General features: G+C 42.4%; 1 protein-coding gene across 1 annotated transcript in view; it reads right to left on the reverse strand.

The window, feature by feature from the left end:
- Positions 1 to 22,709, reverse strand: part of LTK (leukocyte receptor tyrosine kinase) — an 89,200-nt gene that overhangs the window by 11,495 nt on the left and 54,996 nt on the right. The window contains exons 9-22 of the mRNA XM_079309042.1: positions 21,519 to 21,685; positions 16,476 to 16,570; positions 11,700 to 11,801; positions 9,963 to 10,140; positions 9,307 to 9,457; positions 7,073 to 7,204; positions 6,388 to 6,544; positions 5,331 to 5,513; positions 4,723 to 4,821; positions 4,067 to 4,219; positions 3,211 to 3,321; positions 2,392 to 2,578; positions 1,627 to 1,717; positions 470 to 534 (exon numbers count right to left, since the gene is read on the reverse strand). Of these exons, the coding sequence (XP_079165168.1) occupies positions 470 to 534; positions 1,627 to 1,717; positions 2,392 to 2,578; positions 3,211 to 3,321; positions 4,067 to 4,219; positions 4,723 to 4,821; positions 5,331 to 5,513; positions 6,388 to 6,544; positions 7,073 to 7,204; positions 9,307 to 9,457; positions 9,963 to 10,140; positions 11,700 to 11,801; positions 16,476 to 16,570; positions 21,519 to 21,685 (1,871 nt within the window). The remainder of the gene's footprint in view (positions 1 to 469; positions 535 to 1,626; positions 1,718 to 2,391; positions 2,579 to 3,210; positions 3,322 to 4,066; positions 4,220 to 4,722; positions 4,822 to 5,330; positions 5,514 to 6,387; positions 6,545 to 7,072; positions 7,205 to 9,306; positions 9,458 to 9,962; positions 10,141 to 11,699; positions 11,802 to 16,475; positions 16,571 to 21,518; positions 21,686 to 22,709) is intronic.

Genomic DNA, 22,709 nt, shown 5'->3' on the forward strand with positions numbered 1-22,709 from the left:
GAGGGAGGGAAAGGGTCAGTCAGAGTCTGGCATTTGTCTTCCCAAGTAGCTGCTGTGCTTGATGGAGTCCTGTTTTCCTGGGATGGCTGAACATGTGCCTGTTCATGGGAAGCAGGGAATGAATCTTTCAATGCTGCTTGGCTTGCTCAGAGATTTTGCATTACCTATTAAACTGTTTTTATCTTAACCATGAGCCTTCTTGTCCTCCTGTTTCTCTTCCCCATCCCTTTGCTTTGTGCAGCCAAGTTGCCTACAGGTGTCAAAGCACCAGAGACAGGCAACAAAAGAACCTCACTTTCCTTGTTTGAGATAAACAAGTAGTACCTTATATGCTACTAAAATGCCATCTGGTGCAAAATAAGACTGAACTTCTTTCCTGAACACAGGCAAAGGAATAAATGATTCAAAGTTTACCTGCATCACTCTTTTCCCCCTGCCCATCATCAGTTTAAAAACCCTTAAACTATACCTGATAATCAATGCTTCCATCAGGAAATCCATCTCGTCCTGCTCAGAGCAGACTTCTGGCAGGGTCTGTTGAGAGGTGAAGGCAGTGACGGCCATCCCACCAAAGAATTGAAAATATTTGTGTGACCACCAGAGAAAAAAGGAAAGAAAGAAAAGAAAAGAATGAGTATGCAACATGTAAATCACCTCAGGAACCTAAGAGTAGGGGCTTGTCCTTTCAGTGCCCAGTTTATTGCACTGCATGTGATCCATTTGATAGTTGAGGTCAGGGTCTTTAAAATAACAATTGCTATTTATTTTCCCCTTTCTTTGTGTCCACATTGCAGCACATGCTTGAATGTCATATGACACATACAGGCACTTGATTTAAATACTTGTGTCACACACCCTTGTAGCTTTCTTCCCTGCCAGCAGATTTGGACAACATCTTTGCTGATAGAGATGGATTACCACAGATGATATTCTTCTCTTTGCCACTGGTGCTTCTTCCAGTCTGGATAGTGAAACTAGGTTGGGCAGTTCCATCTGCTTGCTAGTGTCCTGGGTTTTCATCCACACTTGTACAGTGGCACAGGGAAGTTCATGATGTGAAAGACAGGATGACTAACTATAGAACTTTTTTTAATTTATGAAGGCTATGCTCTTGAGCTGAACTCATGGATTTGATTCTCTGAGTCACAAGCTTATAAAATAACAGAAGCAGACTATGAGCATCCTTAACTTCAAGGCTGAGTAATTGACAAATCCTGATGCAACAGCAGTAATTTCAGGGAAAACCAGCCTGTTTTCTCTTGCCATTAATGACAAAGAAATTAGTGTGAAAAATCAATATGGATTCACAACAGCATCTTTAACATTGTGCAATATCAAAAGACTACCTGAAAATTTCACATACAGTAGAAGAGCACTACTCTCAGTATAAAGGGAAGTCACTGAGAAACAGCACAGATTTTTAAATGCACCATGTAGAAAAACCCTTGAGAAAGTAATCAAATCAAAGCTGATAATGCCTGGATGCAGCAGTGTGTCAAGCCTGCATCACACATATGTACATGCCATTATATATGTGGCACTCATGCATTTCCAGCTGGAATAGTGATAAAATAATATGGCTCTTATGGGTAATTATTGCTATATAAGAAATTTGTGAGTACTGACCTTGATAGCCACTTGTAGAGGGTTGGGGTCCCCTGCAATGCCTACCACAGTTCCCTCATAAACCTCACCAAATGCACCATGTCCTAGTGCCCTGCAAGGAAAGAAGAGAGGGGACAAATGCTGTATGTCCTTGGATCCAGAGCTGGCCAAGCTCTTATTTTCATCCAGTCCAAGCCAAATTAAAGACAGAGTTTAGATTTCATTTTGAAGCTTCTGAAAATAGCTTATCAGTATTTTCTGTCACTAATAAGGGAGGTTGGATCCTTGATGGTTCTGAACAAAAAATAGGCCTGCTCAATCCTAGGGTCCACCACCAAGTATGGCAAAAGAAAGATGACAAAAATGGAGAAAAACGGAATAAGGTGGCCACAGACTGATGTCTTCAGGAGATTGTATAAGAGATAAGAATGATCAAATTCCTTCTAAAGCTTATATAACTTTGATCAGTATCATCTGGATGTTGAAGAACAGCTTAGCATGTATCTCTTTGTGACAGAAATGTCCTTGTGATAGGAAATTCAGAAACAGACATACTGCTGTGGATTTGGAAGGGAGCTACTGCCAGAAGGCAAGTGCATTAAAACCACAATTACAGTAGAGGTGAAATACTTATGTGTGGGAACATGGAACAGGAGACTCGTGACCTTACACTTCTGCTTGAGAACTTGATGGAAGTAAATTATCTTAGAGAGCACAGCAAGCATCCCATCGGTTGCATTTTGGGTGACTTGCAGCTAGCCAGGGGGGTGGCCCTTGTTTCCTCACCGAAGCAGGGAGATGTTCTTCCGTGGGATCTCCTTCAGCTCGCTCAGAGTGGCAGCCTTCCCTGCAAAGCAGTAGTTGGGGTTGTAGTCAGTCATGATGACAGACGTACGGATTTTGCTCAGCTTGTATTCCGGGCTCTGCAGTCGTGCTCTGGATCCTTCCAGCTGCTGCTTCTTCAGGTGATAAACTGGGGGTGGGGAGGTGAACAAAAATGCACAAACAAGATCTATAACTGAACAGAAAAGACAATGCACAGAACAGAATGGCACCAATCCCATAATTATAAATGGTCCAGAAATATCTCTGGCTTGCCAGTACTGTGCTCTTCTTCACAGTCTTCAGTGATTTAGTACTGGATATGCAAACAGTCTCATTCCTGCAGGCACCTGGGAAGAGCTTAGGTTTCCTGTGCTGCTTTGTGCATTAACTCAGGAAGAGTGCTCCACAAAACATATTGCTGACATCAAGTCCTAAAAATCAAACCATCTCCCTGAATGAATTATATATTTAATTACAGACTGTGATTTCATCCCATATTGCAGTGGCTGCTACAGAAACACCTGCTAAGAAGGCTTTCCTACCTCTTTTGTTCTGTGGCTAGTACCAGGGAAGAGCAGTCCTTGCCTTTGGGACTAAGCTTGCGCCTAATTGTGGATTTTCTATCACTTCTTTTTCTCTGTTCCTCCAATCCACTAGGGAGACCACAGCACTTTGGCTCCAAGTATTGAAAGCAGTGGCACATGGCCAGGTGGTCTCCTTTGTTCTAATTTAACTGGAAAAAGCCAGGTAAAAGGGGGATAAGAAGTAAATGTATCTTACTGATAGACAGGCTGCCACAAGTGAGGATCATTCCAAGCACCACAATCACAGACACCACAGCTAAAAGGAGGGGGAGAGGCAGCTGTCCCTCTGGTATAGGACCCTGGGGCACTGGAAGAATAAAAATAGAGGTGCATTAATCAGAAAAAAACAAGAGCTACTGTAAAGCATCTCTCTGAAAGTTGCTTATATTTCAGAAAACAGTACAGCGATTATCATCAGAGAATCTTATAAAAATTACAGCAAATTCCTCTATAGCCCTGAAGGTTGAAAAAGTACCTAAATAATTTTTAAATCATTGTAACATAAAACACAAACTGATAAACACAAATTTCTTATCCATTATTCAGTTTTCTATAAATGAGTAACATCACTACTCATGAGCTGAAAATTTCTGCAGTCTTGATGTTTTGGAGCTCCAAGAGACTGTGAAAGGAAATAACTGTGAGTACAAGGAATCAGCTGACAGGCACAGTGGGAAACTGCTGTGGAAGGAAGCAATTTGTGGCTTAAATAACTCAGCAGTAGGTGGTACGTTATCCTGGAGAGGTATTTATGCTTAAATTTCTGATACACTGAGCCCATTCAGGAAATTCACACCACGTCTCTTTACAGATATTTTACCTCCTGCCTAATCTGAATGTGAGCATTGTAGATGGTGCTAGAGACACAGCTCAGCATGTAAACAAAGGTCAGCAGGAATTTTCAGCCCTATGTTTGACTGACATATCTCACAACATCTCATCCACTGGAGCCACTGGCTGCAACTTGGGAATTGAACATCAAAAAAGCCAGAAGGAGATATGGCACAAAGAACAGAGATGTTATCCAATGAGGCTAAAACTTCTTAACTTACCAGTGCAGGTGACGTTGTCGTTGGCCAGCACTGCCCCCATCTCACACTGGCAGACTGGCAGGTTGGTGTCAGGGTCCCTCTTGCAGCTGTCTGAGTGGCAGTGGCTGCAGTTAAGGTAGATCTGAACCTCCACCTCACCATGACTCTCCACAGCTGAACAAGGAATCAGACACAACAGGAGGGCTTAGTTCAGTTTTTCCTATCTTGTTCTAGCGAGGTAAAAGAAAACCAAAACAACAAAACAAAACCCAGCAGGTACCTACAACTTCTCTCCTTCTTTGCAGGAGAGCAGATAGTCCAACACAGTGTGGACATGTCAGAAGCCTGATGGGGATCAGTAGGGAAGAAGATATTTGGTTCCTTAAGCAAACAGAGAGGCCTTGAGGTGAATTGACCTGGAAAAGCCAGGGACTGAGGATGTGCTGTTGAACCTGATGACTGGTGTCTCCCCTGGTTTAGAGATTGAGAAAAAAAAGGTCCCAGAGCACTATGGAAATATTTAAAGAAATGACCACAGCCAAAGATTTGACCTGCAGTGTGAAATAAGCTTTAATCAAATGAATAGAAAACAAAGATAGTATAGCAAGGAGGAGGAAAGAGGAAATAGAGAGGAAGAAGGAAAAAGGAGGAAGAAAAGAAAGAAGAACCATATTTACCTGCCAAGGGATGCAAGAAGATCTCTCCTATGGGGTTCACAAAAGAGATGCCATCCTGCCCACCAGCTGTGATGTCATCACTATCAGAGGCATGTCCCCCTGGGGAGAGAGGAGTATGGCTAGCTGATCAGTGCTGCAAGCTGCAAAAAAGTGATGTCTCTGGAGGGTTGATTCATTCCCATTATCACCTGGGGTCACTCTGCAACCTTCCTGTGATATTGGATTGTGTAATGTCAAACCCTCATTTGACCCAGCCAGTACCAAGCTGAAGAGACTTTATCTAACCATAGGTTTCTCAGTTCAGCAAGGTAAAAATGCATTTATTTTGAACAGAAATAATAAATTGAACACTTTTGTGGGTAACTTGGGGACAGATGAAGGGGTGATTCATCACACCTTCCAAATATTAAATTACATAGGAACACTTTTATAACCTTGATTTCCCCATTTACAGAGAGAGGGTGGAGGGCAGTGTGGGTTTCATACAGCTCAGCTTTAAGTATCTGTGCCTCACCTCCTGCAGCCTCTGCACTAGGAGCACTGTCCCTGGCCTGCAGGTGCTCTGAAGGGCACAGGATTAGTCCCCAGGATTGCCCCAGCAGGCTTACCTCTGTACCCTCCACCTCCTCCCCCAGAAGTACAAGCTCCTCCTCCTCCACCAAAACCTCCTGAGGTGGTCCACTGGAGCTTGGCTAGAGCCTGGGGACAAGCTTGACCTCCTTCTCCACCTTCCAGGAGAGATTTCCCAGCCTGAGGAAGCAGACTCTCATCTTGCCAGCCACCACCTCCACCTTCAGTCAGGGAGTGAGAAAAGAAAACAAGAACAGTGAGAGATGCACAAGCAGAGATGCTTTGCAGAGAGACAGAAATGAGCCCTTATTAATTTCTGAAGTACCTAGTCCAAGGTAAACCTCTCTTTAACTTAAAGAGAATATGCAGACAAGCTCCTTGCTGCCATGGGCAATAACAAACAGGAGATCTAATGTGCAGCCTGTAGTACATGCTGCATAAACCAGCACCTCAGCACCAATTTATTGTGGTGCTAAGAAAATAAGGAGCCTACCACTCCCCTTCAGGGTAACAGGTTAGGGCAGTCAGCCATGAAAGATGCTGAGTTCCCCAGGGAAATAAAAATGAATTGGATTTCCACATCTAACTTTAGTGACCCCTCTGTAAGCCTGCTACAACAGGAGATGGACAGCCACTGGATTTTTTTATCTCTTAGGAATAGATTCTAGGTACAGCCATCACAAGATTATAAATAAGCTTCCATTTCTGGTATAATTCCCATAATAGAATTGTTGTTGTTGGGGTTTAAAGGGAGTAAGATGAAAAAGTCTTCTCTTCAAAGGCCATTGTTACAGTGTGAAGGAGCGAGCTCCATCCCCCAAACATCATTTTCCCTGGTTCAGTTCACAGAAGAGAGGAGTCCTGCTATGGAATTGCCTCTGCTGGATCACTCATCATTTGTCCTGTGCATTCTCCTTTTATCTGGTGACACAACATATAAGAAGACATCCCTTACAGACCACCAGCATCTTTCTAAAAACTACTGCCACAGAAAAATTCCAGAAGACTGAAAAAGAAGCCCTTCACTTCATGCCTGCAGGACAATGAGTGTGTTCAGCCACCTGGTTCAGACCTGGTGTGGTTTCAGTGTCTCACCTGCTGCCCCAGTCCTCCCACTGACTCCAGGTACTGCAGTGCTGTTCTCAAATTGCTCCAGGGGTGCCTCATCCAGGGAGTTGTCCTGAGCCATCAGGTAGGCTTTTCCTCCTCCTCCTGCTGCGATGAGCAAAGGTTCGAAAATCCCATCCTTCTGCTGGAAAACCCCCCATCAAACATCAGAAAAACTTCACATCCCTTGGATATGTGAACTCACACAAACTTATCAAAGATCATGAAAGCATCCCAAAGAAGAGTGGCCTAAGGCCAAGGCAATGCTACTGCTTGTTTCATGGAATCATTACAAAAATATTTCACATCATGTTCCTGTGTACAAGAGTAACCATTTAACTGAACATCAAGGTTTTGTGATTCATTTTTTAGGACTGCTGCCAGCATTAAAGTGGGATCCTGGTGTAATTCCCACATCTGAGCTGTTAGGGACTGAGGACCCAGTTCAGCTAGCCTAGTGAGTGTGACAAATATGAACGAGGATATGAAAAGAGATAAACAACTAAAAAGACAAAAACCAAAGAGAGACAGAGGAGGAGGAGAGGCAGAAGAGGAAGATTCATTTTTCATAATCTTTTCTAAAAGAACTATGTATCATGTGCCATAACTGACAGTGAGAGCTGGTTGCTCTGCTGGACACTGCTCAGGCAGGATGCAAAGAGGAAATACTTACTCTAAAGATGTAGGTTGCTCCTCCTCCACCCCCACCTCCTCCAGCCCACTCCTTCAGGTCCCGTTTTTTTTTGTAATCTTCTTCAATGAGAGATGACTCCCCTAAGCAGATCTTCTGGGTTTCAGGATTGCCCTGAAAGGAGACAAGAAATGGAGTCAGATATCAGCAAAATGCAACTCTTGAGACTTGTCTGTGTATTTCAGTATAAAATTGCCATAATCCTTGTAATGCATATTGGACATATATAAACCAGCATGTAGATTATCTTTGTAGAAAGTGATGCTTTCTAGTAGGACTGACAGATGAGGGATAGATCTGTCTGTAACTTGTGATTTGCAAACTCACATGCAAATTAAATTTAAGATGCATACAGGAAAAAAATGTAATAACTCATTGTTAATTTCACATATTTAATACTTTGCATATTTAGAACTTCTTATAATAAAAAACATTTAATTATTTTTGATTATGGATTAATTCTGAGAACTTTCTTACTGACACATTTACTATTCATTTCTTAAGGAGATAAATGCATAAAGCAAAGGTGACGCACACATAATTGAGAATAATCTATTGATATATCTTAAAAGAGCTCTTTGGAGACCCAGTTTCCTATTCCTGCACCAGCCTTACTGCCTGTGTCCTCTCATTCATGCAGAATCACAGAATGGGGAAGGCTGGAAGTGACCACTGGAGGTCATCTAGCCAGTCCAACCTCCCTGCTCAAGCCTCCCTGGAGCACGAAACTCAGGATTGTGCCCAGATGGCTTTTGACCATCTCCAGAGAAGGAGACTCTACAATCTCTCTGGGAAACCTGTTCTAGTTCTCAGTCACCCTCACAGCAAAGAAGTTTTTCATCACATTCAGGTGCAATATGTTCCATTTTCTGCCCATTGCATCTCATCCCAAGACTGAGACTGAAATTGGCAGAGGGAGAGCTCTGTCTCAATTTTATTAGTGATGGTGCATGCCCTTTCTTAGTTGGTGAAGCAATTTGTCTGGCTAATTCAAACAGAACAAAAGATGACAAGGTAGATGAAGACCAGGAAAAAACAACTGGGGTAAATCTGAGGAGAGAAAAATCAATGTTTTGAGCTGCAGAACTTCTCCAGAAAAAGAAAAACAAACATTAGTCACCCAATATGCAGATTCACCGCGGTTTCCAAAGCCAAAGAAAGTTGGGCTTTGGAAGGGGGAAAAATTAACTGCAACTTTTTCCAGTAGCACTTGCCAAAGGGAGATAGTGCTGGGTTATAATTTACAATTTGGAGAACAAATTATGAAATGCAAAGGATTAATGGATAACTTTTCAGATTATGATCTAAGACAAGAGAGTGCACTGAAAAGGGAACTGCAGACACAAATGTATCTTTTATTTAAATAGATAATGATTCTTGTACTATATAAAGCGAAGAAAAGGTGGTTTAGAGTCTATTGCAGCATCTGGGTAAGATATAATATCCTGTGGGAAAAATGCCTACAGGAATAGTTTAAGCATCCCCAAACACACCAGTCTGTGGGAGAAAAACAGCTTTGTTCCTGGGCAGGGGTTAACAGCATCATGGAACAAGGCAGTACCAAAAACTGATGCTGAAAATAAGAAGTTTTTCAGCTTAAGTGACAAAAGGACTTTCAGATCATTTGTTTTAGGGGATACATATATAAGCCAGAATTGTCATCAGAATTTCCATTTGTGATGAGTATTTTTTTGTCATTGCAAAAACCTAGTCCAGGGGCTGCTGGAATTAGTGGGAAGATTCTCACTGGTTTGGGTAGGCTTTGGATTCAGACTTTAGTCTCTGAGCTTAGAGAATATGCAGCACAGTGCAGCCACAACACTGCTGGATGCTTCCATAAATAATAATAAATTTCCTGAAAAAACTGGCAGACAGAAAAAAACCTAAACTGGGGAAAAACAAGAGAGGGAGCACATCACTTGCCTATGAGCTTCCTGATAAAAATAAGCACAAGAGAGCTGATTAAGAACTTATTTCAAACACCAGGAGCTTAAAGCAAAGTTTCCGTGGGATTAGTATTTGTTTTTATTAGTGTTTGTTTTTATTTTCTTTATATGTTTTAAGATTATTTCTAACTTCCTTTATTGGTTCTATCCTGTCTCCTGACTGGATTTCATTGCTGGATCCTGAGATTTCTATCTTTTATCACAAAACCCAAGCCACCCACTGAATGGTATCTGCAAGGTCTCTGCCCACATGTGCTTCATGGCCCTCACCCCAGGGCAGGCATCCTCCCCCTGCTGCCCCACTAAGATGTACAGCAGCTCATCTTTCTCCAGGTGGAAGGTGGCTGAGATGAAGACCCCATGGGATCTCTTATTGTGGTTTTTGGCTCCCTTCCCCCCGGCTGCTCCATAGGCAGAAATCCTGCAAAACAAAGTAAATAAATGAAGAAACAACTCTCACATTTCTCATCCTCAAAGTAAATCAATCTGCAAGGTCTTCCCAGCCTTCACTTCCAAACAGAAGTATTTCTGGTATTTCTCCAGGGTAGGCTCCCCTGTTGCAGCAGCTTGTGGCTATTCCTTGTCTGAGACCCATGGAGGTAGGATGATCAAGAGGAGAGACCAACCCTCACCTGGGTACTGGAAACAGAGACTGCAGGAGCAAATAGCATGAGCTGGTACAGCCCACTCCAGAAGTCCAAGGCTACAGGACTGAGGTGATGGCAGAAGTTCTGACTGCATGCCCACCCTCACTCCTCTTCTGCTCACCCTTCCACACTTCACAGTAGCTCAGATAGACATCCTTATAGCTACTGCTCCTATTTATTCATGTCCTCTCCACCCACTTAGCACAGGTGGTCCCACACTTGTGCTTGCTGAAACAAAAGGCAGTTAGAGGTGGCTGCCCCCAGCACACCTGATCTCACCTGTATCTGTTGGTGGCTGGCACTCTCCAGACCTGCACTCCCCGGAGCCTGCCCTCCTTCTCCACTGTCACTGACACATTGCTGTTCTTGTAGGCACTGTCACACTGAGCTTGAGTTGGCCCATGAGGACCACTGGCACCACATGTTGAGAACCACCACAGAACAACAGTTGTGTCCCCTGTGACCAAAACAGCAAGAGTTGAGCTTCCCTGTATTTCTCAGTACTTACATTATACCCACTTTCTTCTAGTCATAGCACAGCTATTGCTTTGCTATGGTCACTATTTGCTTTTCTCCTCTCTCACCTTATTTCCTGCACACTATTTGATAAATCATGGGCTGAAGTTAAATTTTATCAATTGGGTGTAAGGGGAGAAAGGAAGAGGGACTAAACTTCTAAGAAGGGTTTTATCCAAGTGTCTCACAGACAAGATCAAATTCCCCTGCTCAGTGCCTGTCTGAAGCAAGATGTTCAATTTTCCAAATGAGAACTAAACCAAGTACACAGAGACAGGGATTGAAAACATCTGCCAGTACAACTAGTGATCAATTATGAAACACTGTGAAAGTTTTAAGGAACTTGTCTCAGGCTTGCACAAGAAGCCTGTGGCAGCAGAAACAGCCAGGGAACAGCCTCTTGCTAGCATCTGTAGGGACCCTTCTCCCCCAAGCAATTTCTTTCCTGGTTCTCATTGAGCATTATTATTTTGTTTCTACAACAGTGCAGCAGATAAGGATATGCTCCATTTCACAACCATTTTCTAAGACCCCCCCAAAAAAATCCATCTTCTCCACTGAATTAGATGAGGCCTAAGAATAAAACTTTCCAGTAATGTATCTAAAAACTGTGCTATGGTTTGTGCACAAAAGTCAGGGTAAAAAGTAGAACTGTTTAAGAGCTGAATGATTAAAATAGAGGTAAAATTTACAAATTTTTAAAAGAAAAACTCCAATCTTGTTCAAAGGAAAAGGCAAGCAAAACCATCCCCAGCAGACATCATCCTGTGAACATGCAGATGGGTCAGTGTGTGAATTTCAGCTGCATTACAGCATTCCCCTGAGCTAATGGGAACAGACAGCACTACAGACTGCCACATTCCGGGTGGACATGACCTTCAGGAGCTGGTACAGTCACACACTGGTATTTGTTGGCCACAAAGCAGCCTCAAGAAAACCTCTCCTCCTCCTTTAGAAAGCTCTTCTCACCCACACAATTCTTATCTGTCCTCCAGAGTGGCAATTTCTATCACTAAATTAGTCCCCAGTGTTCCCTGTTCTCCTACTTTTTCATCCAATTTTTCTCTTTAGTGGATTTCCTAATCCTTAGTTACTTCTCCCTGGATTTTCATCTTTACACCACTATTCTACACTCATTTTATTCAGCTCCAGTGCTCAGCACTCTTTCCTAGTCCCAACTTTCTGTACAGGTCTATACCTTTTATTCCTAAGCTGCCTTTCCATGCACGCTGTCTGAGTCGTGCAGATTCTGTTTTCACTTGAAGAGATTCTGCTTTTTTTTAGAGAGGACCTGCCACTTCAGGGCTGGTGAGCTGAGCTCCAGCAAACTGCTTCCCTATAGCCAAACAGAGACACAGTCTCCACAACTTTGGCATGGATTTGGATTTGGCATGGATATAGTTGTCTCATTGCTGTAGGGCAGGCAGGTCACACACAGGAGGACAGGAAGGGAGCCACCTTTCATAGCCAAGAGACAGGTTTCATTACTGAATCATGTACCTGGGAGGGAGGGCTCTTCCAGGGGTTTCAGAAGATGCTCAGCCAGGATACCAATCTCACGTGGGTACTGGTGTTTCCCACCAAAATGATTCATTTGTCTTCCTGTAACAGTTTGTAGAATAGAGGAAGGAGATGGGAGGGTGGTAGAAAAGAAGGATGGGAAATTTAAAGATTACATGAATGAATTAAGTACAACCATTTGGTTAAGACAAGTAAATATTACCCTGGGTAGAAAAGGTGTTTTGAACAACCATAATTTTGTATTATGTATTATTATATTGAGCCCATGTCTTAGGTTAGTTACTTGTATCTGTCCCAAAGGCAGTGGGTCTGCACATGAACACAGACCCTCCATGTTATCCCATGCAGGATAAGCTCCTTGGTCTTCAACTTCCTCTAGCTGGGATTACAAGAGATTTTAGGAAAAAAGGAGTGTGGGAGAACAGATACCAGGTATTGATGTTCTAGTGGTCAAACAGAGAGGTGACAATTCTGGACAGTCAAATTACTGGAGGTGTAAAGGAGAATGGTAAAAAAAATACTGTCTTTGGTTCTGAATAGTGTCTTGGCAAGTAACCCAGCTTAACAGATCACTCACGCCTTAGCAACCAACTCTGAGCACCTGAGAGCTCACTTAGAGAATAAAGAACTAAATAAAATTACATGCCTCACTAACATACACAGTTAAAAAATAGAAACACACCCTTGACACATACTATAAATCTTTGGACAAACCTTTTTGAAAACCACAGAGCAAAACCATACATTTCTGACTACTGAGATAAGCCTTTGAAAACCAGCCCTTTCTCAGGGAGGAGGAATTTCAAATCAATTACTGATCCAAAACATCTGAATGCATAAAGAACACCACAACACCAATGCTGCCTTACAACAGGAAAAAGTAATAATGAACCCTTCTCTCATAATCTGCAAGCATCTGTTTCAATATTTAAATTACCCATTTTTATGCAGATTTTTGATTGGAAAATCTCTAAGAAAAAGGACAAGCTTCCTTCCATTTTTTGAACCCTCAGTTAATTTAATACTGAACATTTTTCATCAGTTGAAAAACATTACAAATATTTCAATTTGTTCGAGTTGTAAGAATCTAACAGCTGTCTGATGCTCTACTGAAAAGACACTCACTCAGTTCCAGATGGACAATTATCTCTGCCACAAAGCCACTGCTCAAAATAGCAATAATTAACACCCTTGTTAGCTGTGTCAGAAAGGCCAAATAACTAATTGAAGCATGGAGACCTTGCTGAGCCTTTACTCCTGAGAATATTCCCCCCAGGTTTGACTGAAGGCACGTTGATGCATGCAAATAAAAGAAAGCTTTGTACTAACACACTCTGTTCATACTGAGATGGAGAACTTCAATGGATGAAGTTGTCAAGCCAGTGACAAATGAAATTAACCCAAAACAAATGAAATTAATCAAATGCAAGGAGGAAAACAGAATGAAAAATACAATGCATGGCCAGAAAAGATGCTCCCTGAGGCCTGCACTGAATTACAAATTCCAAAGGTCACAACAGTTTCAGATACTTAGTGATGTACAAGAAGTCTGGTTATGTTTGCCAGAGCAAAGGAATGTAAATCACTCTCTGAAACAGAGTTGATCTTGTGTCTGCAGGGATCTTTCTATGGCATCTCAACTGAGTATCCTAAGGCAAATGCCTTGTTTCCAAAGTCTTTCCTCCTTCTCCAAACTCTCTCAAACCCTTACTCTCCAGAAGAAACCTTCTGTCTCCTCTGGGCTAAGCTGCAGCACAGGCTGAGCATTGCCCTGTCCACATGAGCTGTGAATGCTTTAAAGGCTGATGTTTTGTGCATTGTCAGACACAAACCTGTAAGGTGGCATTTTCTAAAATCTCATGTAGCCCTGGCACCCAGAGGCTGGTGCTTCAGTCTATTCTAGCTTCCACTTCCTCTTCCAACAGCCAACATATTGACTGTAGACTGAATGGAAGGGAACAAGAATGAATTCATATTAAGGTGTATCTATACAAAGAAAAATGCAAAGAGCACAGACTTCCTTTCTCCAGGTTTTAGCTAACACTGATTTCCCCATGGAAAAGACAGGGAAGTGCAATGGAGAAAGAGAGGGCATCTTCTGCAGGTAGAGAGAGTTATTCACTCTTTCACTGCTTCAATGTCTCTGACTGTAACTATAATAGGGATAGAGATCTGGGGGCTGAGATTAATCAGAGTAAGATGGCTCACAGGATCCTCAGGGTGTGAATGGTCTCCTCAGAGATCCCACCTTACTAATGCTGGTTGCAGTACTCCAGGAACTCAGACTTTGCTGGGTCTAGAATGCTAAAATCAAGAGATAGAGATAATCTATACAAAAGCTCTCTTTGGGCAGTCTTGCCATTTATAAAGCAATCTTATGGGAAATTGCAAATTATGCACAGACTGAAAGGCAGTTTCCAGACCAGGGCAATAGAGTTTGATAGACCACAACAAGACAATACAAACAATGCAATGCTTAGAGCACCAAAAGATAATAATAAAGGCAGTGAGAAGGGCAACACAACTATCAGCATTCTATTTGCTGTGCCAGTTCACATTTTCACCTTCAGACCTCTCCCTATATAAGCACTAGCTCAGTGAAACAATGAAGTATCCTTATGCCTGACTGCCTGAAGTTCTCACAAAGACCCAGACATGCCATCCAGTCTGAGACACTGTCTTACACAAGGTGATTGTATAAGCCAAAATGTGGTTTTGCCTCACCTTTTCCACAGGAATAAACATCTGTCAATGCCCAGGAGCTGCCATCCTAAGAATGGTCTGTTTGGGTTTTGTCCTTATTGATGTCTCCTGACCTGCCCTCACTACTCTGTTGTTCTCTTAAATCTTACTGAACCTTTCCTCTCAATTTTGAGGTATATGGAAAACCTCACCTTCTTTCCCATCTTGCATACAAAAACATTAATTCAGCCCTGGGTTTTGTAGAGAGTTGAACTACAAGACTGAAAGAGGTGCAGAAAATAATATTTACATCCTAGCAAGCTGAAAATCCTTCCTTCCTGCCATACATCCTTCCTGCTGCCCTCATGAAAAGAATTCACTGCTTGGATTTTAATTGGCTCTGTCTCTGACATCTGAAACCTGTCCTTGCCAGGGAGAAGTAATTTCATTACAGAGCACAGCAGAGCTGCTGGGCTTCTCTGCAACCTAACTGAATTAAAGTCATGAGCAGACAAATACAAGGGGGCTGCTTTCAGAAGTGAGAAAACGTCAATTTTCCAAGAGGATTCAAAGAACAGGGGCAAGTGCAAGGCTTCCAGGAAACATTTCCTTTGTGATGTGCTTCTGCATGACTCACCCATCTCTGGGGCATGCCTTCAGATGGGGTGAGTGCAGCTGCTCCTGGACACCAGAGCAATTTCCCCCAATTGAAAATAAGGAGTAACTTGGACAGTCTAATGGACAAGCTCTGATGACATTGCTGCAGGGGCATTTACACCCCACCTGTCTGCCAAAGGATGTGCAGCTACACCACTCCCAGCAAATTCTGTGGGTAAACTGGAGGGTCTGTCTGCTCCTGTGAGGGCAGTGAACTCCAGCAGCTGGGTGCACACCAGCTGCCCCAAGAGCATCTGGAGTCACTCCCTTCAGTTTCCTCAAGATTTTGGGACAGAGGGCTGTTCAGGAGCTGGAGTGAAAAAATGAAATTACCATAAAGGATCAGCTTTTTCTCTTAATTTCAAGTGAACTTGTGCATACCCAGCATTTTATAAAAGAGTGATTTCAGTGCCTATAGAACAAAAGGACAAAGAACAGGACAGTGAACCAGAAAAGCATGGGAAGGAATAGTGGCTTCTGTTGATAAGCTTTTAGCACATCTATTTTGACATAAGCCTTCCCATATGTTATGTTAGGCTACAGCTAGCCACTGCAGGGATGTGCTATTACCCTAAATGCTGACATTCTGGATGTGGTGACACACAGAGTGGCACAGTGTCACCAATCCACATTTGGGCTGTCACCATTCAAGCGTTGCACATCTTCCAGGTCTTTGCAACAGAGCATGCCTTTTCCCCAGGGACAAATGAAGGCAGTTCCTAATATTTGCAAGTAGTTCAAGAACTTAACTTTGTTCCTGTTGTCTGCCAAGAAAATCCACTACAACATTGCTAACGTGTTTCAAAGGGTAGCACTGGCTCCATTTTTCTCTGGAATAGCTGTCAGTCATGTTCACAGTAATGAAGCAAAGGAAAGCTGTTATATATCTGGCAGTGATAGCTGATATACCTCCTTACAGACTGAAAAAACAAACTTGTTGGAGTAATCTAAATTTTATTGTCAGACAGTCAATTTACTCCTTAATTTAATTCCTTTTCTCCACAAAAATATGGCGACTTTTCCCTTTGATTTCAACAAATTTGTTTCAGCTATCAATTACCAGGGTGCATAGATCAACAGGGACTGTGGAAAAACTGTGATGTAATCCTTCCATTTAGGGCTGAGGAATAAGTCTGGGGTTTCTTGCCAAGACACACAGACAGGTCTTAACTACGTGATACAGAATATCCCATTTTAGGGGAAAAAAAAAGAAGCACTGGGAGACTCTGACACAGAGTAAAATTGCCTCTACTTGCAATCTTCAGTAGGTCTGAGATAAAATGGCATTGTGCTGAAAAAGCTGACACAAATGATCCATGTGCACTCTGTGGGGAGAACAGAGCATATCCTGGATCTGTGAGATGCTGATTACACTATCCAAATTTTGTGGGAGATTCTGCAGCATTTGTGGCTCACCTTCAGTGATGCAGTCCAGGCCAAATGTAATGTTGTCAATAGCAATGTCAGCTTGGGAATTCCAGCCCCAGGTTGCCAGGAGCTCCAGCTGAAACCTTTGCAATAAGACATGTTTTAGAGAAGACCAACAAAGGTCTAAGGAAAAGGAAAAACAAACAAATAGACAAACAACCTCCCTAAAAACACAATGTTCCCTTACAATGGAAAACAGATCATCACTATTTATAATTTTTCCTCTAGACATGTCCAACTGAGCAGCCAAAGGGTTTGCTATAAGTCTTAGACACCTATGAACCTCCCATAAGCACCATAAGACTCACACAATTTCAAATTTCATGGAGAAGAAGGAGTTCTCTACTTCCCCTGCTATCTGCACATGCATACAAGCAACTGTCCCCCACTAATTGTTGTACAAAAACAACCATCCATATTCAATTACCAGAAACAGTCAGGGAATTAGACTCAGGGAAAAACTATCTCCTTCTTTCCACCCCTGAAGAGATAGAGTAAAAACTGAACAAAATATCCAAATGTCTTGGGTCTGATTCTTAGCCAGAGTAACTCAGAAGGTGACAGGAGTTTATTTCAGAAGGGTAGAACTTTATAAATTTCAGCCATAATTCCTTGAAGAGTTAGTTCCCTCTGCTGTCCCATCTTTTTCCACCATGACCAGGTATTGCTTATCTAGGAGCTCTGTCACATCCCATGTGTATTGCTACCTTCAGAATTCACAAGGAAGAAAGAAATTGAGCTGAAGAATCTCCTTCTAATGGATAGGATTGAATTGTTTTTCATTACATTTCAGAAATAAACAGATGTCTGATGTCCAGTCCATTTAGAGCTTATTAAAAGCATATGTACAGGACCTCTATTGCTGTTTCTGGTAAAGCTCAATGATGATTTATGAGAGATCAAGCACTGACCTGCCTAACACATTAATCATTCAGTCTAGAAACACACTTGTCCCAAATTAGTGGCAATAAAATATGTGTGTGCATTCCACCCACCAACCAAATGTTGGTTGATATCCACAGTTACTTCCATAGCTGCATACAAACCTTGAGGGGAAAACTGCTTTTACCCCAACTCAAGAATGATCCCTTGTGCTTAAATGAAAGCATCCACACCTTGAGGATCTGAGCACTCTGGGAGTAAGGGCACCAAATGCAAATCAAGGATCTTTTGAATGACCTCTTAGCTGCAGTGTTGATGGGGGCATTTTTCATTAGATCCCCTTCCTACAGAAACCCTCCTCTTCAACAGTAGGCTTATCAAGGGCATTTTCAAACCTCATATATAAGTCCACTGACAAAGGTCAGTAATTCCCCATCTATGATGGAAGAGAGTCAGAGCACCCTGAGCCCAGAACCAGGGCACTCACAGGAACCACAGACACAACACCACACCCTACCCCTTACTTGAGGCACTCACATGGTATTATAGCCTTGGTCAGGCCAATCTGCTGTGCCTGGTCCCTGGCACTGCTCTACAAGGCAGGTTTCTGCTCCAGCCCAGTACAAGGGGGACCTGGAGGAATGACCTCCCCCCTCTTAGTGCATGAGGATTGACATTTCATAGCCTCTAGGCTCTGCATGCCTCCCCTTCCTCTTAACTTCAGAAAAAGGGGGGGAATTTGCCTTTTGAGCTCAGAGCTGTGTTAGCCAGAGGGCTTTCCAGTGTTCCTGCTCATTGATCTCATTTTGCCGACTCCAACAAATTATGTTCTCCAGCTCTCTGTTGTCTGGCCTTCTGTCTGTTTGGTTTTCTCCTGATAGCATTATTTTTCTTTGTGTGTGTGAACCAAGTAAGTGAATTTGCCAGCCAGCCACCAGAAGCAGTTTCTCAAGGTGCCCATCTGAGAGGCTGACCAACAAACTGTGTCTTCCTTCTCTCCTAAGAAATAACTTAATTGGATGAAGGTCTTGCTAAAAACTAAGTAGAGCCTTCATGTTCTCCTTGTACTTTTTGTTAAGGTTTCTCTATTTCTGGCCCCATCAAGCAGTTCATGGCCTGTAACTTCTTGTGTTTCAATTCATGTCTACTCTTCTTCTCTCTGTGATGTGTCCCCTTCCTATCCACTTTACTTCTGCCTACCATCCCTTAAGGAACCAGGAAAAAGTACAGCACTTTCCTATAGCAAGAGAAGGAAAAAAGTTTGCAGCAGTTTTGGGATACAGAAAAACAGCATGCCAGCTCAAAATTTGCACTAAAAAAATTACCCTAAGCATAGCACAGATAGAGCTTGCATTACCAAGAAAAGCTAACAACACCCATCAACACACAGAATAGTCATTCATGAAGTTTTATACCAAACTGTCATAAAATTGTACAGCTATGCTCATCATACACCTCTGTTTACAATTGTTTTCAACTTCATCAACATTAAAGCAATTTAGGCTGAACTTTTCTATTTTGGGTGATTTGATATGACTTTTCTAGCAGTCAAAACATTCTGTGAGTGCTGAGGATGAGGCAATGCATGGATTCATGATTCTGATCATGCTCAAAAACACTGGTAACTTTTTAAGCACTCTGTGCTACTTGGTATTGGAAGTGGAATCTGAAAATTGTGAGAAAGAGAGTCACATGGCAGGCATGAAGTTGGTTTTTCTCATGTAAATGAGAATCAATTAAAATTTTAAGAAAATATCTTCAACATTTTTAAATCCCTGACATTTTCTGGTATTTTTTTTAACCCTGCAGTTTCCTCTTCACTGGATATCTGAAAGTCTCAGGCAAAATGGTACTTTCCACACAGTGCTATTATGTACCATGTCAGGTCCTGTTTCAGCTACATGAGCTGAGAACTGCCCTTCCATATTAATGGATAAACATTTTATTCCCCAGTCTTTCTTTCTGTTGCTGATTCTGGCCAAATAGGAGAAAAAATAAGCTGCCTGAACTGAGTCCAGGTTGAACAAGGTGTCATCCTGGAGAGAGGCTGGGAGCTCACTGGGAATTTTACAGCAGAGGGGCTTGGACTTGATGTGCAGGGGGTTTGGGCCAAGATCTAGAGAGAGTTAAATAGCCACTCAAACAGGAATACTGAGAATAAACCTTTACTGTAGGTCTGGAATTATTGAAATGAAAGAGAGCTAGGAGGAGAAGGGAAGTGTAGCAAAAGGATTCAGACTTGATAATAAAAAAACCAAAACAACACACAGAGACAGCAGCTGCTGGAAAAAAATGGAAACAAGAAGCAGGGAGAAGTTCAGAAAGGAAAATTACAACCAGAGGAATGAGACAGATAAAATGGGCTCCCAAATGGGAGGCTAAAGCAAAAGAAGTATATGAAAACAAGGAGGAAAGGCACCAAGTGCCCACAGAGGCAGATAAGACAGGACAGAAGGAGCAGAGTATGGAAACAAGACAAGAGGAGTGGGATGGAGCCAGTGTCCTGGGAGCACAAAGACCAGGGTTTCCTCCCTTGGGTGAATAGCTGCAGCACCCTCTAGCAAAGTGTGTGCTGGTTCTGTGTCTTCTATAGATCAGTGTAGCAAAAGGCAACTTATTACTTCTGTCAGTCACCTGGCTAGCACAGGTGGTACAGATTTGCCTTCTAGATTGAACCCTTCCATCCTTACCCGCAGTGATCATCACTGTTGTGTCAGTTTTAAATTTGAAAATGTCATACAGAAAGGTTACATGAAGTAAAACAAGATAGAACTGCTTGAAGCAGACTGTAATAATAAACACATGCATGACCTACCTACATTTTATGTTTTGCCTAAGTGCTCAACTTTTTCAAACATTACAGAATTTGAACATTTGAATATAATTTTTTTTCCTGCCATTCTGGCTAGAGCTCAAAAAAGGTGTCTTGATGTCCATTCCCTCCTGCTACATAAGATCCATTTTGCTTCAGAATTAAGGGCCAATACAGAAATTGAATGCTGCAGGGAGCAAGCATAAGGGACTGTATATCAGAGGAGGAAAAAGGTCTTAAATTTCTCTGACGAGCCCCTTGGTCTCTGCTGCAGACAGGTCCACAGTAGAGTGCCCAGACAAAAGAGCTATTCTGCACTAATTCACTGGCCATACTTTCCATATCCATAACTGGACAGATGCTAATCCACAGGGCTTCAGACTGAGCCAGGCAAGAACATTAAATACAGTGCTAGCAGGCAGACCAATCTTACCCTAAAGGAATCATTCATGGCAAAGTTGTGTATGACAATACTGACACCAAAGGTACTCAGGAAATTAAACTAGAAAGAGGGTAGAGCAACATTTACAATATTCACTGTATAGACTTGGAGAGTCTTTTTCCTAAGTTTCATGTGAAACAGACCCTCCTCAGAAAAAAAAAAAAAATTGGAGAAATTGAAAAAAGAAAGTTTATGTTGTCAAAATAACCAGCTACCAACACCAGCTACATGGCTTGAGATTTAGTGACACTAGGTGAGGGAGGAGAAATGCCTGAATAAAATTGGATTGAAATTCCTTAAATCTTCAATATTTCACTCCATTTGAAAACCAATGTTGCATTGTATTTCCACACCTAAACCCATGAAAGCTTTGGTGCAAGGCTCATTTGGGCAACAGTCTTTTTCTGAAATCATTGCATCAGTAGTGTGGCAACGAAGGATCTCCACTGATAAAGATCCTAAACTGGACAGGAGTATTGGCTAAACTGTGGGATTACCACCCCTTTGACTCACCTGAATGTTTTTTTACTGTGGGAGTGTGAAGTGCAGCTATGCTAATGCAGCTGTTTCCCTGCTGGGAGCACTTTGCCCCTGTGAGTACACTGGCTTGCTCAGATTGCTGAAAGGTTTTTAGTGCAGATGCTGGCTGTTCCCAAAACCTAAGTACTGTTTGAAGCTGCACAGAAGTGCAGTCACATGGTGTGGGCTTGTGATGAGCTAAGCTGTGCATGTGCACAGAGATGTGCACTTGTGACAGAACACTTCCTGAGCAGGCAGAGCTGCTTGAAAACGGCCCTGAAAGAAGGAAGGAATGAAAGTGACACTTCACAATAAAGATAGTAACAATTTACTAATCCATAGAGATAACCCTGGCTGCTGACAGTGGAGCCCTTACCGGTTCTGAAGCACTGGCATTGGTAAGGTGATGAGAAACCAGTGGTCACTCCAGCTGCCTGCCCTTTCCCACATTGACAAGGTGATTGGAGCTCCCTTTATCTCTTCCCTGAGAGAGAAGGAGACTGTACCATTGTAGCTCCCAAAAACATGCACTGAAAATTGAATCTGTAACAGAGGAAGAAGAGGAAAAGAATGGTGATCTGTGACAAAAGGGAAAGGTAGTAATTTCTCCCTTCCCTGGAATTTGAGACACCAAACCTCCAAGTCTGGATCAAACTCTTTAATGACAGAAATCACAAAGCCCCCACTCCCTGATGGTATTTGACTCAGCACCATTACTAGCACAGGATTTTCTCAGGGAAGACCTGAAGTGACACTCCTGTTGGGCAGCTGTTCCCCAACCACTGATGACAACATCCACAGACACCCTCTGGGTAAGAGGACTGCTTTCCTTGCTGTTGCCTTCTCCAGGGGGAGAGCTGTCCTGCTTTGAATACCTTTGAATACCTGTGACTGTCTCTAGAGGCAGGAAACCTCAGTCCATCTACTGCTCCAACTCATAGGCACCACCTGAATTGTAATATCGCTTAGACAAGTGAACAACAAGATCACCAGGCCAAAGAAGGTTTTGAAGTAGGACTTGTCCCTCTTTCTTTGGAGCAACCATTTCCATTTTGCCACAGAGCAAGAGAAAGTTGCCATTTCTACCACTACTTTGAATACTCAGCTGCCGTTTATGTTACAGAGACCTCCAGTACCAGCAGCAAAGGAGCACACACGTTCTGCAATGAGCAAACACAGAAGTTCCTTGATCCTGCAATGTGGCCTCAAATCCTTGCCAGTGGATGAAATGGATCCAGATCTTCTGTAGCCTCTATGAAATAACCAACAGCTGCTTCTCCTCTCCTGGTTTTGTAAATCTGTCTCAAATCACATTTTATTTTGTTGTTTATGTTTTACCCAGCAAATTTTGGGTTTATAGATAAATATAAATGCCATAGTAACCTTTCTGGCACCAGAACTGTATTTATTTTCCCAGCTCTAATTAGGAGGCATCAAAGCTTTCTCTTTTTCCCCTAGCAAGATCGGACTCCAGCTCAAACTTGCAGCTTAATTTTCCTAAGTGTTATGACTATAATGTTATTTAATACTTTTTATTCCAGCATCTCACAGCTGCAAGGCAAATTGT

This window comes from Erithacus rubecula (genome assembly GCF_903797595.1).
Source record: "Erithacus rubecula genome assembly, chromosome: 6".
NCBI lineage: Eukaryota > Metazoa > Chordata > Aves > Passeriformes > Muscicapidae > Erithacus > Erithacus rubecula.